This window comes from Oncorhynchus mykiss, chromosome 9, assembly GCF_013265735.2.
Source record: "Oncorhynchus mykiss isolate Arlee chromosome 9, USDA_OmykA_1.1, whole genome shotgun sequence".
NCBI classification, from domain to species: Eukaryota; Metazoa; Chordata; class Actinopteri; order Salmoniformes; family Salmonidae; genus Oncorhynchus; species Oncorhynchus mykiss.
This window is the reverse complement of record NC_048573.1, coordinates 52,206,744-52,225,136: the sequence shown is the minus strand read 5'-3', so window position 1 is coordinate 52,225,136 and position 18,393 is coordinate 52,206,744. Positions and strand designations below refer to the sequence as shown.

Below are 18,393 nucleotides of genomic sequence, written 5' to 3'. Positions count from 1 at the left end.
GAAAGTCGTTTGTAAATGATGTCAGTGACTCATTAATGTTTGGCCAGTATTTGTATTTTTGTCGGGCCTATTAAAAAGTTAGCCAGTCTGCAAAAATATTGAGAATATTCTAATAGGTGGGATAAAATAGTAAAATATTGATATACCTAGAAAAACATCTAATGACATTAATTTGTTGAAGAAATCACAAGATTTCATAACAAGGTATGCAAAATGTATTCTAAATCATTTCCAAACACATCATAACAATTTTTTTTAACAAAGTTTATGAGTGATCAATTCTTCTGAAGGTGACTAAAGCTTTCAACTGACAGTTTGTATTGTTCTTTTATATCCAAAACATGAGATCAGTTGTCAGATCAAAGGTCAGTTGAGATCAAACAAAAACAAACAAAGAAAATTATTTATTAATAATCATGGTTGACCTTAAAATGAGGGACAGGTTTTTTATCCTTAAAATTAATCACTAATCACATAATATAAATAATACTCTTCAGAAATGACTTTGTCAAGCAACAAAAATAACTAGGGCTATGATGGTGAAAACCTGGGAAAATGTAGGGGTTAAGTGGGTTAAACTCTTCCTTGAAGTCCCAGAGTACACATGGGAAAATGTCAAAATGCTGAATTTGCAAGTATGAATGTGCTCTATATTAAAGGGCACTTAATTTAACTGACTATTAAAATGCATTATTGGTGCTAAATTTTTACTTAAAATATCAAAGGGACGCAAAAGGGACTCATTTCGTGGAATGACCCGCCTAACATTTGACAAAAAACAAAGTCTCATCGAAATACATTGGATTGATTGATTGAAGTGATGAGGATGATGCATTTTTTCCCAATATACAATATCGCCCACCCCATGCATGCAAAACAGACTTTTGTTATGTTTTAGTTATCTATCTTTTACGCTACGTCAGACTATCAATTCATTGTTTTTGAACTGTGTAATAAAGTAATTTATTTTACATCTGAGTTGCATGTATTCCTCCCCAGCTGGTGCCTCTCATGCACTACTTTTTGTGGTTGCCAAACTGTACGGCCATCCTGTTGCTGACACAGCGGAAGGTGGCCGGCTCCACCTCCCAATAGTTGATTGGGTTATCAAAGAGACTGATCCCGTTGTAGTAAGTCTTCTTCACACCAAAACCCTCAGGGCAGAAGTCATTCATGTCAACCTGGCTGATGTTGTTGGAGTGAAGGTAGACCACCTGTTTAAAAAACATTACATATATCAACTGTTATCAACATAACATAACATATCAAGTGAAATCACCAATGCTGATGTTTAAAAAACGTTACAGATATTAATTGTTATTAACATAAGTGAAATCACTAATGTTGATGTGATTGATGCTGCTTCACAACCCCCTCCACACTTTACCTGCAACTACTTCATTCCAGCAAGGCCTCCAGGGACATTGGGGATCCGGTTGTTCTCAAGATGCAGCTCTCTCAGGTTTTTAGGTAATACAGGCTGCCGTGCTCAATGTGGTGAATGTGATTGTAGCCTAGACCCAACCTAACACCCACACCCACACACACACACACACACACTGAAATTGAGTGATTGATGAGACAATGAAGGGCAGACCAACTAGAGAAAGGGTCCCTAATTACATTCAGCCATGGGCCGATTTTTCCTTGACCGAATGGTCGGGCCACCGAAACATAGTTATTAATAATTTGTACACTGCAAATTGACCGCAACAATCCTAAACAGATATAGTATTTGACAAAAACAGAATAATTTCAAACATTGATGATTACATTGGGATACGATCACATATGCCTCTCCATTTTTGCGTGGGAATACTTGGAATCAGAATTCCCAAATTAAAATCCCTTTCAGCTAATTTCCTGGTGATTACTGTATTTTATGTCCAAGAATGAAAATTATATATAAAAAAATCTTTCAGATGCTCAAATCAAATCAAATCTCTGTACAGCACTTTGAGATATCAGCTGATGTACGAAGGGCTGTATAAATACATTTGATTTGATATGATTTCAGATGCTCACTTCTCATCTTCAAAGGAAAACATTTATAATTTTTTTTTAAAAGCATATAAGTAACAACAGCATAATAGAAGAGTAATCAAGTTGCACAACAGAAACGATACACTCTATCATGATATCATGATACCCTCTAACATGATACCCTCACCCTCTATTGCAGGGTTCCCGAATAGGCGGCTCTCATGCCAAATTCGGCCAGCGGGTGATTTTATTCCCCCCCCCCAAGTTTTCTGAGCAATGAAAAAAATATATAGATCTACAGCACTCATAAACTCCTCATAAATGCATAATGCGATGGACTTTTAGAAACTCTCAGACATTGAACACCCTCTTGTAAACCTACTTGTCCAGACCTGTGCAAACCCTCATATTGCCTTAGGTCTTCTAGTTCAATGGCTTGAATTTGATTCTGATCCAAAAGCAACTCATGTAGACCCTCGGGGAGATCTGTATGGTGAAGGAGAACAAGTGACCGATAGATTCAAAGGATTTTTTTCAGTGGAAATGTGTGGGAAGTTGAAATGATAACGAACAGAACACTTAGCGGAACACTCCAAATATAATTATTGTAAAGGTTATGCCATGCTTTCTACCTTTAGGGATGCCTGTGAGTTTTGCCTCAGAAATGCGAAGGAAGGTACGTTTGAGACCATCAAAGGCTCCCAGCTCCAAACCACTGTTCTGAATAGGATTCCTCCCATCTCTTTAGGAGAAAATATGTGTTTAAGTCAATGCCAATACCTGCTCCAGTACTCAAGCGGCTAGATGTAGACTTCAAAGACCTTTAGCTGTTAGATGTGTTTTGCTGTTCCCATATCTGGTGCTAACACATAATAAATATGGCCTAAGGTCCAACTATAGCTTGTCATCTCACCAATGCAATTCATGCTGCCCAGGCCAGAGAAATCTCCAGCCGCCACCTTCTTGATATGGTTGTCATGGATACGGAGCTCCACCAGGGAGGAGGGCAGGTTCTTGGGCACGGCTGTCAACTGGTTGTGGGAGAAGTAGAGCTTTTGCATCCTTCTGAGGGGCATGAAGGCCCGCAGGTGCACCCTGGAGATCTTGTTATTCACCAACACCAGAGCCTGAGAAAAGAGGGATAGGTCATGAGGAGACCAGCCACCCTGACCCAAAATAAATATATACAAGCATTGTTTTCATTGTAATACTAAACCATGATATATTCAAACACAGATACGAATCAACCCATTACCATTATATAATAAGTTATGTACTATATATAGTAAACAATATATTATTTGAAGACACAGCATTAAAAGTGTTTATATTTTCAGTATGGACACTGAAAGGGGGCGCTACTATGAAAAAAGCAAAGACAGACAAGTGATATATCCTTCTATTGAAATGCCAGAACTCTCTTCCACCATTTGTGTTAGGGCTGTTGGTGCTCACATAGAGGTTGCTGAGACCCTTGAAGTCATCCTCTCTTATCTCTGTGATCTGGTTGCTTTGAAGGTCCAGGAGCCTGGTCTCCGGGGGGACGTCATATGGCACATAGTGTAAACCTGCAGATCAAACCACAAGAGATTAACTTACCTGCTTGACTTTACACACTTTTCCACATTCTGTCAGTTCACAATGATTACAATTGAGTTGTAATATAAACAATTGTTATTGTTTCTTTTTAAAAAAGTGTTAAAACTATGAATCATGACAATATACCTCTTGGACACACACAGTATGTTCTCACTCTTAAGGTTATGTCTGGATAATTCCACAAGTTAGAATTTATCATCATACTGTAATTTGCTAAATGCTGAGTAATTCTCTGGGCTATGGTTTGCATGCATATGTTGCACTTTGTTGTTGTTTGTGTGTGAGATGTCACCATATAATTAGGAAGACACCAGATACCCCAGACTCCACGTAGCACTAAAAAGTAACGTGCAGTTGTGCAGTGTGACTGCTGTCTACACATTGACAATTGTATGTTTAGTGTGAAGAATCATTTGAAGAGAATATAATATTGTGACTTTGTATCTTTTAACTCACCCAAGTCAGAGCACTGCACAACCTTCTGGTTACACTGACAGCCGAATGGGCAAGTAGGCTGTTCTGGTTTGTAGTATTCTGGTTTGTAGTATTCCTCAACTGCTGAGCCCTCCTCTTCATCGTTCATCATCATCATCAGCCCCTCTACATCGATGCGCTTCCCAAAGTCTAAGAAGCCCTCCTGCTCAAAGGGCAGTGCCACAGAGGGGGTGGGTGGAGGGGTGGCACACAGCAGGAGAACAACAACAGAGAAGGGAATCATGGCTAAGCCTTTTGTTGAAGAGAAATCACAAGAGGAAAACAAAAAAAGCACAAGGAAAATGAACAGCAGTCAATAAAGAGCCGCAGTTATGAATCCGGCAACTATTTAACTAAATTATTGTACCCTACAATTGGAGAGTTGCTCCTCAATGTAAAAAATATATTATAAACTGGGTGGTGTGAGCCCTGAATGCTGATTGGCTGAAAGCCGTAGTATATCAGACCGTATACCACGGGTATGAAAAAAACAATTATTTTTACCCTTCTAATTATGTTGGTAACCAGTTTATAATAGCAAGAATGCACCTCTGGGGTAAGCAGTATATGACCAATATACAATGGCTAAGGGCTGTATCCAGGCACTCCGCGTTGCGTTGTCCCTAAAAACAGCCCTTAGCCGTGGTATATTGGCCATATACCACACCCCCTCAGGCCTTATTGCTTAATTAACTACCAGTTAGAAAATAAAACAATACTGAGGATCTCTAGGCTTGGATTTGTGTCCCCTGCTCTATGGTGTGATTAAAACACACACACTTAGGCAGTTGCTGGTTGTTTCATCCTTAGTGGATGCTATATTTGCCCTTTAAGTGGTGAGACAATACAAAATGGTTTATTTTGGGCATATATCTTCAATATAATTTGCTTAGCTCACCAGGAGTGGTGGGATTGTATTGTACATACTGTAGATATTGAATGAGAAGAAGTTTAAAATAACAAAAATGTATCTCTCTCTGTTTGTCACACACACTCACACACACATATCAAACCTATAGCTAGCATTGTGTTACAGTTATGAGTAATCTCATAGTCAACATTGCCACTACAGCAAAAGTCAGTCCAAAACAAATAGTAATCAGGGACAGAGAGTGAAATACACCCTGGGTTTCATACATATGTTTGTTTCAAGCTTCAATCTCAAGATGTGATCTATCATAGATGTCATAGGCGTTCTCACTTAAAAGTCAGTCTTACTCTTCCCATCAATTTTGGGCTTGGCATAAGAGGCAGTACAATCATGGACCATGGATACTATGTGGTCTTTGGGTCTGTAACTACTACACTGTGTGCCATCTGTCAATATGTATTAGCAGCATTGCACTGCAAACTATCAATAGATGCCCTAAGGTAATTTGGAATAATCTCAGATGAGCCTTCAGTTCAAGGTTCTTTGTTGAAAATAAGAAGTTATTTTTTCATATGAGCAAAGAGTCTTTACTCTTTACTGTGGAACTGGAGTTTGACTTTTCTCTGCCTTTGCCACGTGTTGTGAAAGGCCTGCTTCCTCCCTCTCTCAGGAGTCAAACTCTCACACCCATTACCACAGTAAGGCCCCAGAAGCCACATAACTGGCTTTTCTCAGGAAAGGTTTTATATAGACTAAGGGATGGATTCAATCCGTTTCGTAGAAGTATTGTGGAAGAGCCACATTATAGCTCGATTGAAATTTTGTTCCCACATTCTTAGAAACTGCATTCACGGTAAAACATTGCATATGTTGGCTCATTCTAAAATGACCTTTACATTTTTATGTGGATCTTCTGCGATACTTCCATGATACAGATTGTATCCACTCTTTCACAGTCACTTTTTTCCCAAAGCATATGCTGTTTCAGCATAGGGTCCAACCTGCACTGGAGTAGCCGTAACATAGTTAAAGTCAATTAGTATGATATGTTTAAATGTGTGGCTGTCCATCATCCATTTCATATGATATGTTACGAATTTCAATTTGTAAATATGTTACGAATTCCAAATCTTACAATATGTTACGAATTTGCAAAATGTATGATATATTAAGAATTCCAATTGGCTGTGTCTAACATTAGCTACAGTAGCTGGCTCATGCTAACATTAGCAAGGTGGCTAACTTGAGCTAGGTTAGGATTTGGGTTAGGGGTTAGGTTTAGAGTTAATTTTAGGGTTAACTTTGGGGTTAGGAGTTAGGTTAAAGGATTAAGGTTAGGGGAAGGGTTAGATAACATGCAAGTAGTTGCAAAGTATCTAAAAAAGTAGTAGGTATTGCAAAGTTGTTAATTAGCTAAAATGCCAAAGTTGTCCGTATTGAGATTCGAACACGCAACCTTTTTGTTTTTAAATGTTCACTTTATACACCTAGCCATCCACCCAAAACAGCTAGCCTACTTTTGTTTTTGCGTTAAGTAACCTTCTGTCTTACGTAACCAGACATTTACTTTGTTACGTCTAGTCTATGAGGCCAGGCTGGAGGGTCAAATTTCTAAATACAATGAATGAGATGGATGACAAACAAAAATCACTTATTTGCTGTTAAATTAAATTCTTAGTCTATCATTTTGTAATAGATTTGTCTTCCTGCAGTGAGCACTTTAACTACAGTATGGGGTGGCTCAAAGTTTTGATTGTTTGTGAAATTATGCGTGTTTGTTCTGTCTCAAGGGAAATTGATCAACAGGTATAAAAGGAATATATCATTTGTAGGCTAGGTAGGATTGCGTCACACCCAGAATGCTAAAACAAATCATTTAAAGCTACATAGTCAATTTCAAATGTTCTATATTACTTTAACAATCAAAAAACATTTAAAATGCAGAATGTTCAACGAACTGTAATAAATCTGTAGCATATAGTGTCCTCTAACTGTAAATAATACTGAATATATGATAATCTTTAAGTCAAGAAGCTCAAATATATTTACCGTGACAGTCACGAGACAGCAAGACACTTACCGTAAAAAAATAAAAATATAAAGTATGTGTAGAGGATTTTTAAACATTTTAAATAAAGATAAATTAAACCTCAAACTGATATACACGATAAGTGTTTTATTCCATGAGATGGTCCTTTATCTGTGAACCCATCTGCTAGCAGAGTCAGAGCTCTGCACAGTACCTGTTAAAAACCACAGAAGGAGTTACCAAAAGTACACTGCTCCAAAAAATAAAGGGAACACTTAAACAACACAATGTAACTCCAAGTCAATCACACTTCTGTGAAATCAAACTGTCCACTTAGGAAGCAACACTGATTGACAATACATTTCACATGCTGTTGTGCAAATGGAATAGACAACAGGTGGAAATTATAGGCAATTAGCAAGACACCCCCAATAAAGGAGTGGTTCTGCAGGTGGTGACCACAGACCACTTCTCAGTTCCTATGCTTCCTGGCTGATGTTTTGGTCACTTTTGAATGCTAGCGGTGCTTTCACTCTAGTGGTAGCATGAGACAGAGTCTACAACCCACACAAGTGGCTCAGGTAGTGCAGCTCATCCAGGATGGCACATCAATGCGAGCTGTGGCAAGAAGGTTTGCTGTGTCTGTCAGCGTAGTGTCCAGAGCATGGAGGCACTACCAGGAGACAGGCCAGTACATCAGGAGATGTGGAGGAGGCCGTAGGAGGGCAACAACCCAGCAGCAGGACCGTTACCTCCGCCTTTGTGCAAGGAGGATGCAGGAGGAGCAATGCCAGAGCCCTGCAAAATGACCTCCAGCAGGCCACAAATGTGCATGTGTCTGCTCAAACGGTCAGAAACAGACTCCATGAGGGTGGTATGAGGGCCCGACGTCCACAGGTGGGGGTTGTGCTTACAGCCCAACACCGTGCAGGACGTTTGGCATTTGCCAGAGAACACCAAGATTGGCAAATTCACCACTGGCGCCCTGTGCTCTTCACAGATGAAAGCAGGTTCACACTGAGCATGTGGCAGATGTAACAGAGTCTGGAGACGCCGTGGAGAACGTTCTGCTGCCTGCAACATCCTCCAGCATGACCGGTTTGGCAGTGGGTCAGTCATGGTGTTGGGTGGCATTTCTTTGGGGCCATGTGCTCGCCTGACTGCCATTAGGTACCGAGATGAGATCCTCAGACCCCTTGTGAGACCTTAAGCTGGTGCGGTTGGCCCTGGGTTCCTCCTAATGCAAGACAATGCTAGACCTCATGTGGCTGGAGTGTGTCAGCAGTTCCTGCAAGAGGAAAGCATTGATGCTATGGACTGGCCCGCCCGTTCCCCAGACCTGAATCCAATTGAGCACATCTGGGACATCATGTCTCGCTCCATCCACCAACGCCACGTTGCACCACAGACTGTCCAGGAGTTGGCGGATGCTTTAGTCCAGGTCTGGGAGGAGATCCCTCAGGAGACCATCCACCACCTCATCAGGAGCATGCCCATGCGTTGTAGGGAGGTCATACAGGCACGTGGAGGCCACACACACTACTGAGCCTCATTTTGACTTGTTTTAAGAACATTACATCAAAGTTGGATCAGCCTGTAGTGTGGTTTTCCACTTTCATTTTGAGTGTGACTCCAAATCCAGACCTCCATGGGTTGATACATTTGATTTTCATTGATAATTTGTGTGATTTTGTTGAAAAAAGTATTTAATACGAATATTTCATTCAGATCTAGGATGTGTTATTTTAGTGTTCCCTTAATTTTTTTGAGCAGTGTATTTTAAGCCATAACCAAGAATTGGTCCAGTCCCCTTTTCATTGCCACTTTTGTGTGTGTGTGTGTGTGTGAGGGCGAGAGAGAGCGAGAGCGAGAGATTTTAAACTTCCTCATTAGGTTGAGAACTACAGTAAATACACCAATTACAATCCAACCACCTCTGGTGAGCTAAGAAAATTATGATATATGCCCAAAATAATCAATTTTGTACTATCCAACCACTTAAATACAGTATCAACTAAGGATAAAACAACCAGCAACTGCCTCTACCCAGTGCTGTTCATGTAGATTGTTTGAGCTACTAAGACCTACTCAGGCTATTTAAAGTAACCATAGACAATGAACAGCAATTATTTTCCATGTTTTATTTTCAAAATGTTTCATTACACAAGTTGGTCACAAAGTTGAAACAGTTGTTCATCAATTCATAAAAAAAACAACAGTGAGTCTAGAGTAGGGGGCACTACTATCAAGTAGCTACCTGGATCACCCTGGGTAACTGCACATTCTGTTTCTTAACTGCACATTCTGTTTCTGATACATACTACTATCAAGCAAGATTAAAGTCACAAGTAAAACTTAACACTGCCTTACAGAGTGACTCTGTGAAACAGGTCAAAGACAAACACATAATCTGTCTGTTTACTTGTGATAATGAAGCCCACTGACAAAGGGCTGGTTGCATTAACATTGCCCTGGACTTATGGTAAGACTTTTATGGTAAGAGGATAGAAGTCTAAGTTCACCTGTTGCATACAGTGTGGGTATCATAAGTCTGACTAACCTAATCACAACGCATCAGAGAAGACAATCAGAGACAGAGTCAGAGGGAATTATGTAATGAGGCACTAGGTCAAACCCAGGACAAACTGACAGGGGGTTGGAGACAGGGGTGAAAGAGGAGGCAGGAGGGGAGGAAGAGGGATACTAGTAATCTTCATGGTGGTAATCTTCCTCGTGACTCTGTGGCCGTAGTATGATGCTGTGGTAGGTCTTGATGCAGGAGAGGGCAGTGGGTGGGATGAGGCGCCGGTCAATCAAGTTGTACTCCAGGTGAACGGAGACTAGGGGCGAGTCGTCGCTCAGGCGCGTGTCACACAGAGAGTTCAGAGGAACGTACCTGCAGGGAGGGGAGAAAAACAGACAGACAGCTGGGCACTCAGTGACCACTGATAGAAAGACAGAATATTCAGACAAGACAGAAGGACCTTGACCCGATCAAAGAAAATAGCAGAGAGAAAAGAAAAATGACACAGTGAGATTCACAAGAGATTTGGATGTGCCATTATGGTTAGGGACTGCATGTGGCTAACTGGCTATCTGTCTCTATTCCGAAAAAGAGTACAGTACTGTGCTCTTCTCAAAGTTGGTTTGTCTCCCAGTGGGAGGAAGAGGACAGAGAGAGGAACTTAATTACGTTAGATAACGTTGTAGCTGAGTTACCAGATAACTTCACAGTTGAGTTACCTGATAACATTGTGGTTGAGTTACCAGATAACATTGTGGTTGAGTAATTTGTTAACGCTGTGGTTGAGTTACCTGATAACATTGTGGTTGAGTTACCAGATAACATTGTGGTTGAGTAATTTGTTAACGCTGTGGTTGAGTTACCTGATAACATTGTGGTTGAGGCGGAGGAGCTGCAGGCTCTTGAGCTTCAGCAGCCCCCTGGGGATGGAGCGAAGCTGGTTGTGGTCCAGCAGGAGTTCAGTCAGAGTGTTGTACAGACCCAGGAAGGACACATTATCAATGCCGTTGTTGGCCAGCCTGTTGTGGGACAGGTGCAGGAGGTCCAGTCCCGGTTTCATGTGGCCAAACACGTAGCCAGGGATCCGCTCAATTTGGTTGTGGTGCAGGTGGAGCTGCTTAAGGCCCACAGGGAGGAAGGAGGGAACATGCACCAGCTTATTGTGCGACAGGTCCAACGACTCCAACTTTCTGAAATGGTGGGGAAAATACAGGGAGATCTTTTGCTCAATATGTGAAAAGCTTGAAGACATGAAGAGATAGAAGGTAATGAATGTACTGCATTATGTCTCCAATTGACAGAGATTTTAAATTTGAAATCTATATTACTAGTCCACCTTTCCTTTAGAAGGCTGGTTCAATGTTTCCCAATCATTCACCAGAGGGTTCCATCATATCCATCACATCTATGCCCCGATTTTGTAGTTTCAAACCACTAAGAGCCAGCAGTCCCTCCCTTAGGTTCTGGAGAGAGTCAAGCCCAATCATAAAGCTGGACTGAGTCTGCTGTTCCGCTGTGTAGCCAGCCACATCAGCGCATCCCAAAACAATCTCCCGCTGCTTTCCCCTCCTCTTTTTCCCCCCCTTTCTTCAAATATGCAATTAAAATTGTGCCCTGCAAACATATATTCCACTCATTATTGCCACTCAAACTGGGAGACTAACACATGCACTGAGTGTCAGATGAATTACATAATTTCACATTTTGCTTCAGAATCCTGTATGCAATCATGTTTATATTCATACATTTTACTACATCGTTTGTCAAAAAATTATATTCAATACATTCATAAAGGAAATACAGAGGATCTGAAATACTGTATGTTTGCATTAATAGTCCCTTCAAGGTGGCGATCAAAACCAGAGTAGCAGTAATCAGTAATCATTGCACTGAACAACCTCCTAAATGCTGCAAAAGTAAGAATGGAGAGAGGTTGGGTTGTTGGGACTTACAACAGGTGTATCCAGGCCCTTGGGGCTATGCGGTCCTCCCGGATCTTGTTATAACTGAGGTCCAGAAACCTGAGGTTGACAGTCTTGTTAAGGATCCTCTCATGCACCTCTTCTATTCTGTTATCTGACAGGTGAAGTGTCTAGAAATACAAGTCGCAAAACACCTTTAGTATCCGTGTTTTTAGGGGGTTCAGGAGGACCTACCGTGTTGTTAAGGGGGTGAGGGGGACCTACCGTGTTGTTGAGGGGGTAAGGGGGACCTACTGTGTTGTTAAGGGGGTGAGGGGGACCTAACCAGTCTACACACTACAGATCGGAGTTTGTGGTATGTATGGACCTAGCTTGCAATTACAAAAAACTATGCATGTTTAGTAAAACATCAGAAACCTCTGTCATGTTACTACATTATTGACGAGTCTGTGGACTATACCAAGACGTATTTATTCTTTATTATATACTGTATATTTGGACTTTATTCAGACAGTGGGGAAATTAGGTGAGGAAGGCTGGACGCAAGGGTTGAACTCTGGTCTCCAGTGGGGAGTTGTATACGTGACATGTGCCGGGGAGTGTGACCACTACGTCATGGCTCTGCACCCAATAAGCATTTCAAATAAGGGAAAATAATTTAGCTTGATTGACCCAAATGTCTCAGAAAGTCATGCCTCCCCAAGCTAAACTCCTCTGTTGAATTGAGGCTACTTACTGCATGTCATTGGCTCCTGCATGCTCACTAAAGTGGCATCACAGGCACCTTGTCCAATCACTGACCTGCAGGGTCGTAGGAAGCCCAGAGGGGATGGCCCGTAACTTGTTGTCCTCCAGTCGCAGATAGATGAGTTTCTTCAGGGGCCGGAAGGTCAAAGGTGACACATTCCCATCATGGAAGTGGTTATCCTCAAGCTCCAGTGTCAGCAGTTTGGACAAACCTGAGGAGAGACACGTTTTCAAATCGCAACACGACAATATCAACATGTCAATAATATCTGATGTAGTTATTTGACTTGTTTTCCAGATATTTGTTGCCAAATGGGCTATGCCAACAATGCTAAAGTACTATTCTGCTCATCCTATCAGAACAAATCGTTGTACACTCATTCACATACCTTTAAAGCTACTAGGTGTGAGGCCCAGGATCTTGTTGTCATTGATCTTCAGCTCCACCAGGGATGGCGGTAGAAACGAGGGGACTTTGGTCAGATTGTTGCCATCTAAATTCAGCCTCCTCAGCTTGGTCAGGGTCTGAAACAAGCCAAAAATCCACCCACCTTAGAACAGAAGGCGTGCTAGAACAGAAGGCGTGCTGTGATGTAACCAGTGTCCCTCTCTCTCTATTATGGCCAAGCACAAGAACTGCAATTTTACCTTACGCTTCTACTTTGCTGTTTAAGAGATATACCATCAATGTGTGCTTCATTTGGTACACGGCCTTATACCAGTGTAACTACCAGCTGAATAACCTACATAATAATTGTGTTTTTCAATGACGCAGGAATAATAATTTAATTTCTCCAGCGATGGCTGTTCTCAGTGGGGATTTTATTGAATTCCACCCCGTCTTATTTATGAAGTTTCTCATAATGTGCTTTGTTATATAGTCTTTGTCAACTCTGAGATGTACTGCAAGCAGAGTAGTTGATAAACACTAATGTTCTCTCAAGGGAGTTTTTAGCACTGTGAGTTCTTGGCATCAAGGGACTATGACAACTGAGTGGGAACAGGTGAATGTTAGGACACCTTACCAAAAATTATTGTTCTGTTTTTAGTTGTGGCTTGTCTGTTGACCGACGATATTCCCCGATTTATTTCAACAGCTAAGTGAGATTCAACCTGATGGCGCCAGATTCAACTTCTGCTCTTATGCGCTACCTGGGAGACAGCAGCAGTCCTTGCAGTCCAATTACAAGATGGATCGTCTTGTTGAAATATTAGGCGCTACCTATAACTTAAATGACTATAACATGCACATACTTGTACTATTCTATAACAAGGTTTCCCAAACTTGGTCCTGAGGGCTACCCCTGAGTGCAAGTTTTGTTTTTTTGCCCTAGCACTACACAGCTGATTCAAATAACCAACTCATCATCAAGCTTTGATTATTTGAATCAGCTTTGTAATGCTAGAGCAAAAACCAAAACGTGCACCCAGGGGAGGGATCCAGGACCGAGTCTTGGAAACCCCGTTCTATAACACTAAACTGTGACATATATTCCATGTTAATATTATTTCAGAACAGACCGAGAGGAATCCAGGCAATGCAGCATGAGAATGGTCAATAGAGCCCTTAGTAACATAAGGCTGAGATGTGTAGGTGGGTCTGGGAGCGCAGTAGAGGTCCAACTGGAACCAAAGACAAATATGTTGAGAAGAAATATGCTCCAAGACTCACCCGGAACAGGTCAGGGCTGATGGAGGAGTCGTCCAGCTTGTTCTTGCTCAGGTCCAGCCACTCCAGGTTGGGCAGCCCAGCCAGTGCCTGGTGAGGGATCTTACTGATCTTATTGTCTGATAAGAGAATAGAACACAAACTGACCCAGTCACCTCAAACAGAAAAACCTGGGCCCTCATGCTATTGGACCTGCATTAGTGTTTATGCAGTATCCTTGTGTACAAACTATGTTTATATGCAACTGTGTATGCACCGCAAACCACATTTGATTGTATCGAAGCCATTATAGACAATGATAAATCCTTTGCCTTCACAAAATTCTAACTGATTAAACATTGATTGACTATGCCAATTGTCCCTGTAAGTAACATGTGAGATCTCTGTATATCCTTACCTGCCAGATAGAGGGTCTTGACCCCCTGATCTGAGAGGATGGGGATGTGAGCCATGCCAGTGCTGCCACAGGTGATCAGAGACTCCACGAGCAGGCAGCCAGCAGGGAGAGACTCCATGATACTGTGTCTCCTGGGGAACGTGACCACAGGATGTCCTGGCCCCGGCACCCTCACCACGGGTTTCCTAATGGTGGTCGTAGCCAGTCGGTCAGTCACCATGGTGACTGGTCTCCCTGTCGGTGCCACAACCGGGTGCCTGTTGGCCCGCATGGTGGGCTTTCCCATGGCCCTGATGATGTAATCGTCATCGTCGTCATCATCATCATGCTCACTGTGGTCGTGGTCATCGTGATCGTCATCATCGTCATCGTAAGGAAGGTATGGAAGGCTGACTTTGGTTATCTTCGGGTCACGCCTCTTGGCCACAGGGACATCAGCCCTCCTAACCTCTGTCTTCACTGCCACTTCCTGTTTCTTCACTGCTTCTTCTTGCTTCTTCTGGGTGGCCACGGGTTTTACAACATAGACATCACACACAAAATATATATATTTAAAATGATTCTGCATTTGGTGACTCATTGTCCTCACAAATATCCCTGTCAGCCAATTCTCAGTCATAAACGCAGGTTAGTATTTTTCATCATGAATCTTGTCTTGGAGGCAGCTCTGCAAAGTGGTCGCTAGCTGGCACAGCCAAAGTCATAAAATATGATTTTAAACCTAACCCTAACCTTAACCAGACTGCTAACCCTAAGTCCCGAAATCGCCCACTTCTGCCTCCAGGATAAGAATGACAATAAACGCCAACTTGCGTCATAAACAACATTTAAAGCATTGTTAGTTCATTTGCCCTCTTTATATTCCCATGGGCCCCCACCACTTTCGCTGGAGTAACAGGCTGCTCCTCCTTCTGACTTCCTGCTCTCCTTTGGAAACTCTTCTTCCACTTTGGGATCCCCTCTTTGTCCTCTGTATTAGGGGAGGGCTTCTTGGATTTGGGAGCCACTGTCTGCTGGTTGTTTGAACCTGAGGGAAAGGGCAATATATGTTAAATTCACATTTATACAGTACATGTACACATGTACAGTACCAGTCAAAAGTTGATACACTTACTCATTCCATGGCTTTTCTTTATTTTTTACTATTTTCTACATTGTAGAATAATAGTGGACATCAAAACTATGAAATAACACATATGGAATCATGTAGATGTAAAGTACTAAACAAATCAAAATATATTTTATATTTGAGATTCTTCAAAGTAGTCACCCTTTGCCACAATCGCTGTCGTGGTGGAAATGACCGGACCAAGGTGCAGCATGGTGAGCGTACATTTCTTTTATTGATAAATGTCGCCAACAAAACAAAGGAAACGACCATGAAGCTTACTTAGGCTATAATGCCACTAACAAAGACAAATACCCAGAAATACAAAAGGAAAAAAAGGCTGCCTAAGTATGATTCCCAATCAGAGACAACGATAGACAGCTGTCCCTGATTGAGAACCATACCCGGCCAAAACATAGAAACAAAGAACAGAGTTTCCCACCCGAGTCACACCCTGACCAACCAAACATAGAGAATAAAAATATCTCTACGGTCAGGGCATGACAGCCTTGATGACAGCTTTGCACACTTGGCATTCTCTCAACCAGCTTTACTTGGAATGTTTTTCCAATAGTCTTAAAGGAGTTCCCACATATGCTGAGCACTTGTTGGCTGATTTTCCTTCACTCTGCGGTCCAACTCATCCCAAACCATCTCAATTGGGTTGAGGACAGATGATTGTGGAGGCCAGGTCATCTGATGCAGCACTCCATCACTCTCCTTCTTTGTCAAATAGCCCAGTTTCATCATAGCGCTCAATGGTTTTTGCAACTCCACTTGAAGAAACTTTAAAAGTTCTTGAAATGTTCTGCATTGACTGACCTTCATGTCTGAAAGTAATGATGGACTGTCGTTACTCTTTGCATATTTGAGCTGTTCTTGCCATAATATGGACTTTTTGTAACGGCTGTTGGAAGGAGTGGAGGACCAAGTTGCAGCGTGGTACGTGTTAATCTTTATTATTGGAACTGAACACTGATTAGCCAAAATACCAAAGAGAATGAACACAAACCAAAACAGTTCTGTCTGGTGCAGAAAGACACAAAACAGAAAACAACTACCCACAAAACCCATGTGGGAAAAAGCTACCTAAGTATGGTTCTCAATCAGAGACAACGATAGACAACTGCCTCTGATTGAGAACCACAGGTCAAACAACAAAGAAATACAAAAATAGAAAATTAACATAGAATGCCCACCCTAGTCACACCCTGGCCTAACCAAAATAGAGAATAAACACCTCTCTATGGCCAGGGTGTGACACTTTTACCAAATAGGGATATCTTCTGTATACCAACCCTACCTTGTCACAACACAACTGATTGGGTCAAACGCATTAAGAAGGAAAGAAATTCCACAAATGAACTTTTAACAAGGCACACCTGATAATTGAAATGCATTCCAGGTGACTATCTCATGAAGCTGCTTGAGACCATGTCAAGAGTGTGCAAAGCTGTCATCAAGGCAAAGCGTAGATATTTTGAAGAACCTCGAGTATAAAATATATATTGATATAACACTTTTTTGGTTACGACATGACTTCATATGTGTTATTTTATAGTTCTGATGTCTTCACTTTTATTCTACAATGTAGAAAATAGCAAAAATAAAGAAAAACCCTTAAATGAGTATGTGTATCCAAACTTTTGGATGGTACTGTATGTATGTTCAATTCCATGCCCTGGTCAATTTCTACACTTTATGGCAGCATGGACCATTTCAACTAGAAGCTGCCATGAAATCTAATAACCACAACTAAGAGTATAATTGTTCAATAACAATCTACAACTTGAATGATGAACAATAGGAGTGAAGGCAGACGTACAAACTGGCCGCTGTGTAAATGCAGCTGCAGCTTACCGGCACAGGGAAAAGGGTGACAGCTGACAGTTCCCATCTGACACTGGCACACAAGGCAGGGCTGAGGCGACCACATAGCCCCGTCAAACAGGGACATCCCATTCACCGAGCACTGCCCGCTGCGGCCTGCAATAGACAGACAGACATACACACACGCACAGAGCATTACTCACCTGCACGACACATAATCCACAGGTAAAGTACACATGAAACTGATATACAAGCCCCACACGCCAATTCAGTCTTAGAAAACTGAATGCAGTTCTTTGTGAAGCATTGTGGACCACCCTTGAATTGGGTAAATGCTATAATCACAAAAACTAGAAGCACTGTGCACATTTCCTCCATCTAACATACCACCACCCTTTTCCAAAATCATGTTGAAAACTTACCGGGGAAAACAGCATCATTAGTATCATTCGGTTCAGATGAGTCAGTTGCTATCAGGGGTTTGGACCTCTTGAGCTTCTCTGCTCTCCTGCTGGACTTCCCACTGATTAGTGAGACTGCTGCGCATAGGCAGAGACATAGGAGCGCTAATCTGTTCATGGTCAGCTCTGGACTCTCCTGGTCAGTCTTCCTTTGGACAGTAACCCTTTCAAACTGAGTGTGAGGAATCTCAACTCCTGAAGGACCTTTATATACTCTCACCAACAACAAATATTTTTTGGCCACACACCCCAAAAAAAACCAAAGGTGAGAGGAGAGAGGAGTGGAGAGAGGAAGCAGAGGAGTGGGTGAAAAAATAAAAGGAAAACATTTTCAGGACAAAGACCCTCTTTCATTCCTTTTCAAGAACCACCTCTTTCCTCTCCGCCCCTAGCACCTTGTATACCTAACAAACCAATAGAGGAGGTCCAGTCAGAGACGGCTTATCAAATTACTGTGATGTCAACCAGCGGAGTGCTTTCTGACAGCCCAAACAGACATTCCCATTCCCATTGGCCACAGGCCAGAGGAGGTACAGTATGGCCATGAAAGAAGAAAAAAAGTATCTCTCAAAGCCCAGCTGGAATGAAAGGCTGCTTTGAGTCCAACACCCCCACAACCCAGCCCCACCACCAACCACTACCAGCCAAAAGGACAGGGAGACACAGAGACCACACTCCTGAGAAATTCTTGGAGTTTTTTTCCTCTGGTTTGTGACCCTGCTTGACTGCACAGTTTCCCCCCTGTAATGTCCCCAGGGCCTTGCCTCTCCTCTGTTTAC

General features: G+C 42.0%; 1 protein-coding gene and 1 pseudogene across 2 annotated transcripts; both read right to left on the bottom strand.

The window, feature by feature from the left end:
• Positions 1-201: 201 nt before the first annotated feature.
• On the bottom strand, positions 202-4,300 carry LOC110531199 (annotated as a pseudogene).
• A 4,782-nt stretch (positions 4,301-9,082) lies between these two features.
• On the bottom strand, positions 9,083-17,911 carry si:dkey-6n6.1 (extracellular matrix protein 2). Of its 2 annotated transcripts, none has more exons than XM_036988289.1 (10): positions 17,576-17,911; positions 17,184-17,309; positions 15,094-15,242; positions 14,216-14,711; positions 13,822-13,937; positions 12,539-12,674; positions 12,204-12,361; positions 11,433-11,572; positions 10,344-10,670; positions 9,083-9,852 (listed from the first exon to the last, which is right to left on the bottom strand). In XM_036988289.1, exons 1-10 carry the CDS (start codon positions 17,730-17,732, stop codon positions 9,660-9,662), a joined length of 1,998 nt encoding a protein of 665 aa, XP_036844184.1. In that variant the 5' UTR covers positions 17,733-17,911; the 3' UTR covers positions 9,083-9,659. The 2 variants fall into 2 exon arrangements, with proteins under 2 accessions (XP_036844184.1, XP_036844183.1); XM_036988288.1 differs by having other exon boundaries at positions 14,216-14,714; positions 17,576-17,909.
• Between the last annotated feature and the right edge of the window lie 482 nt (positions 17,912-18,393).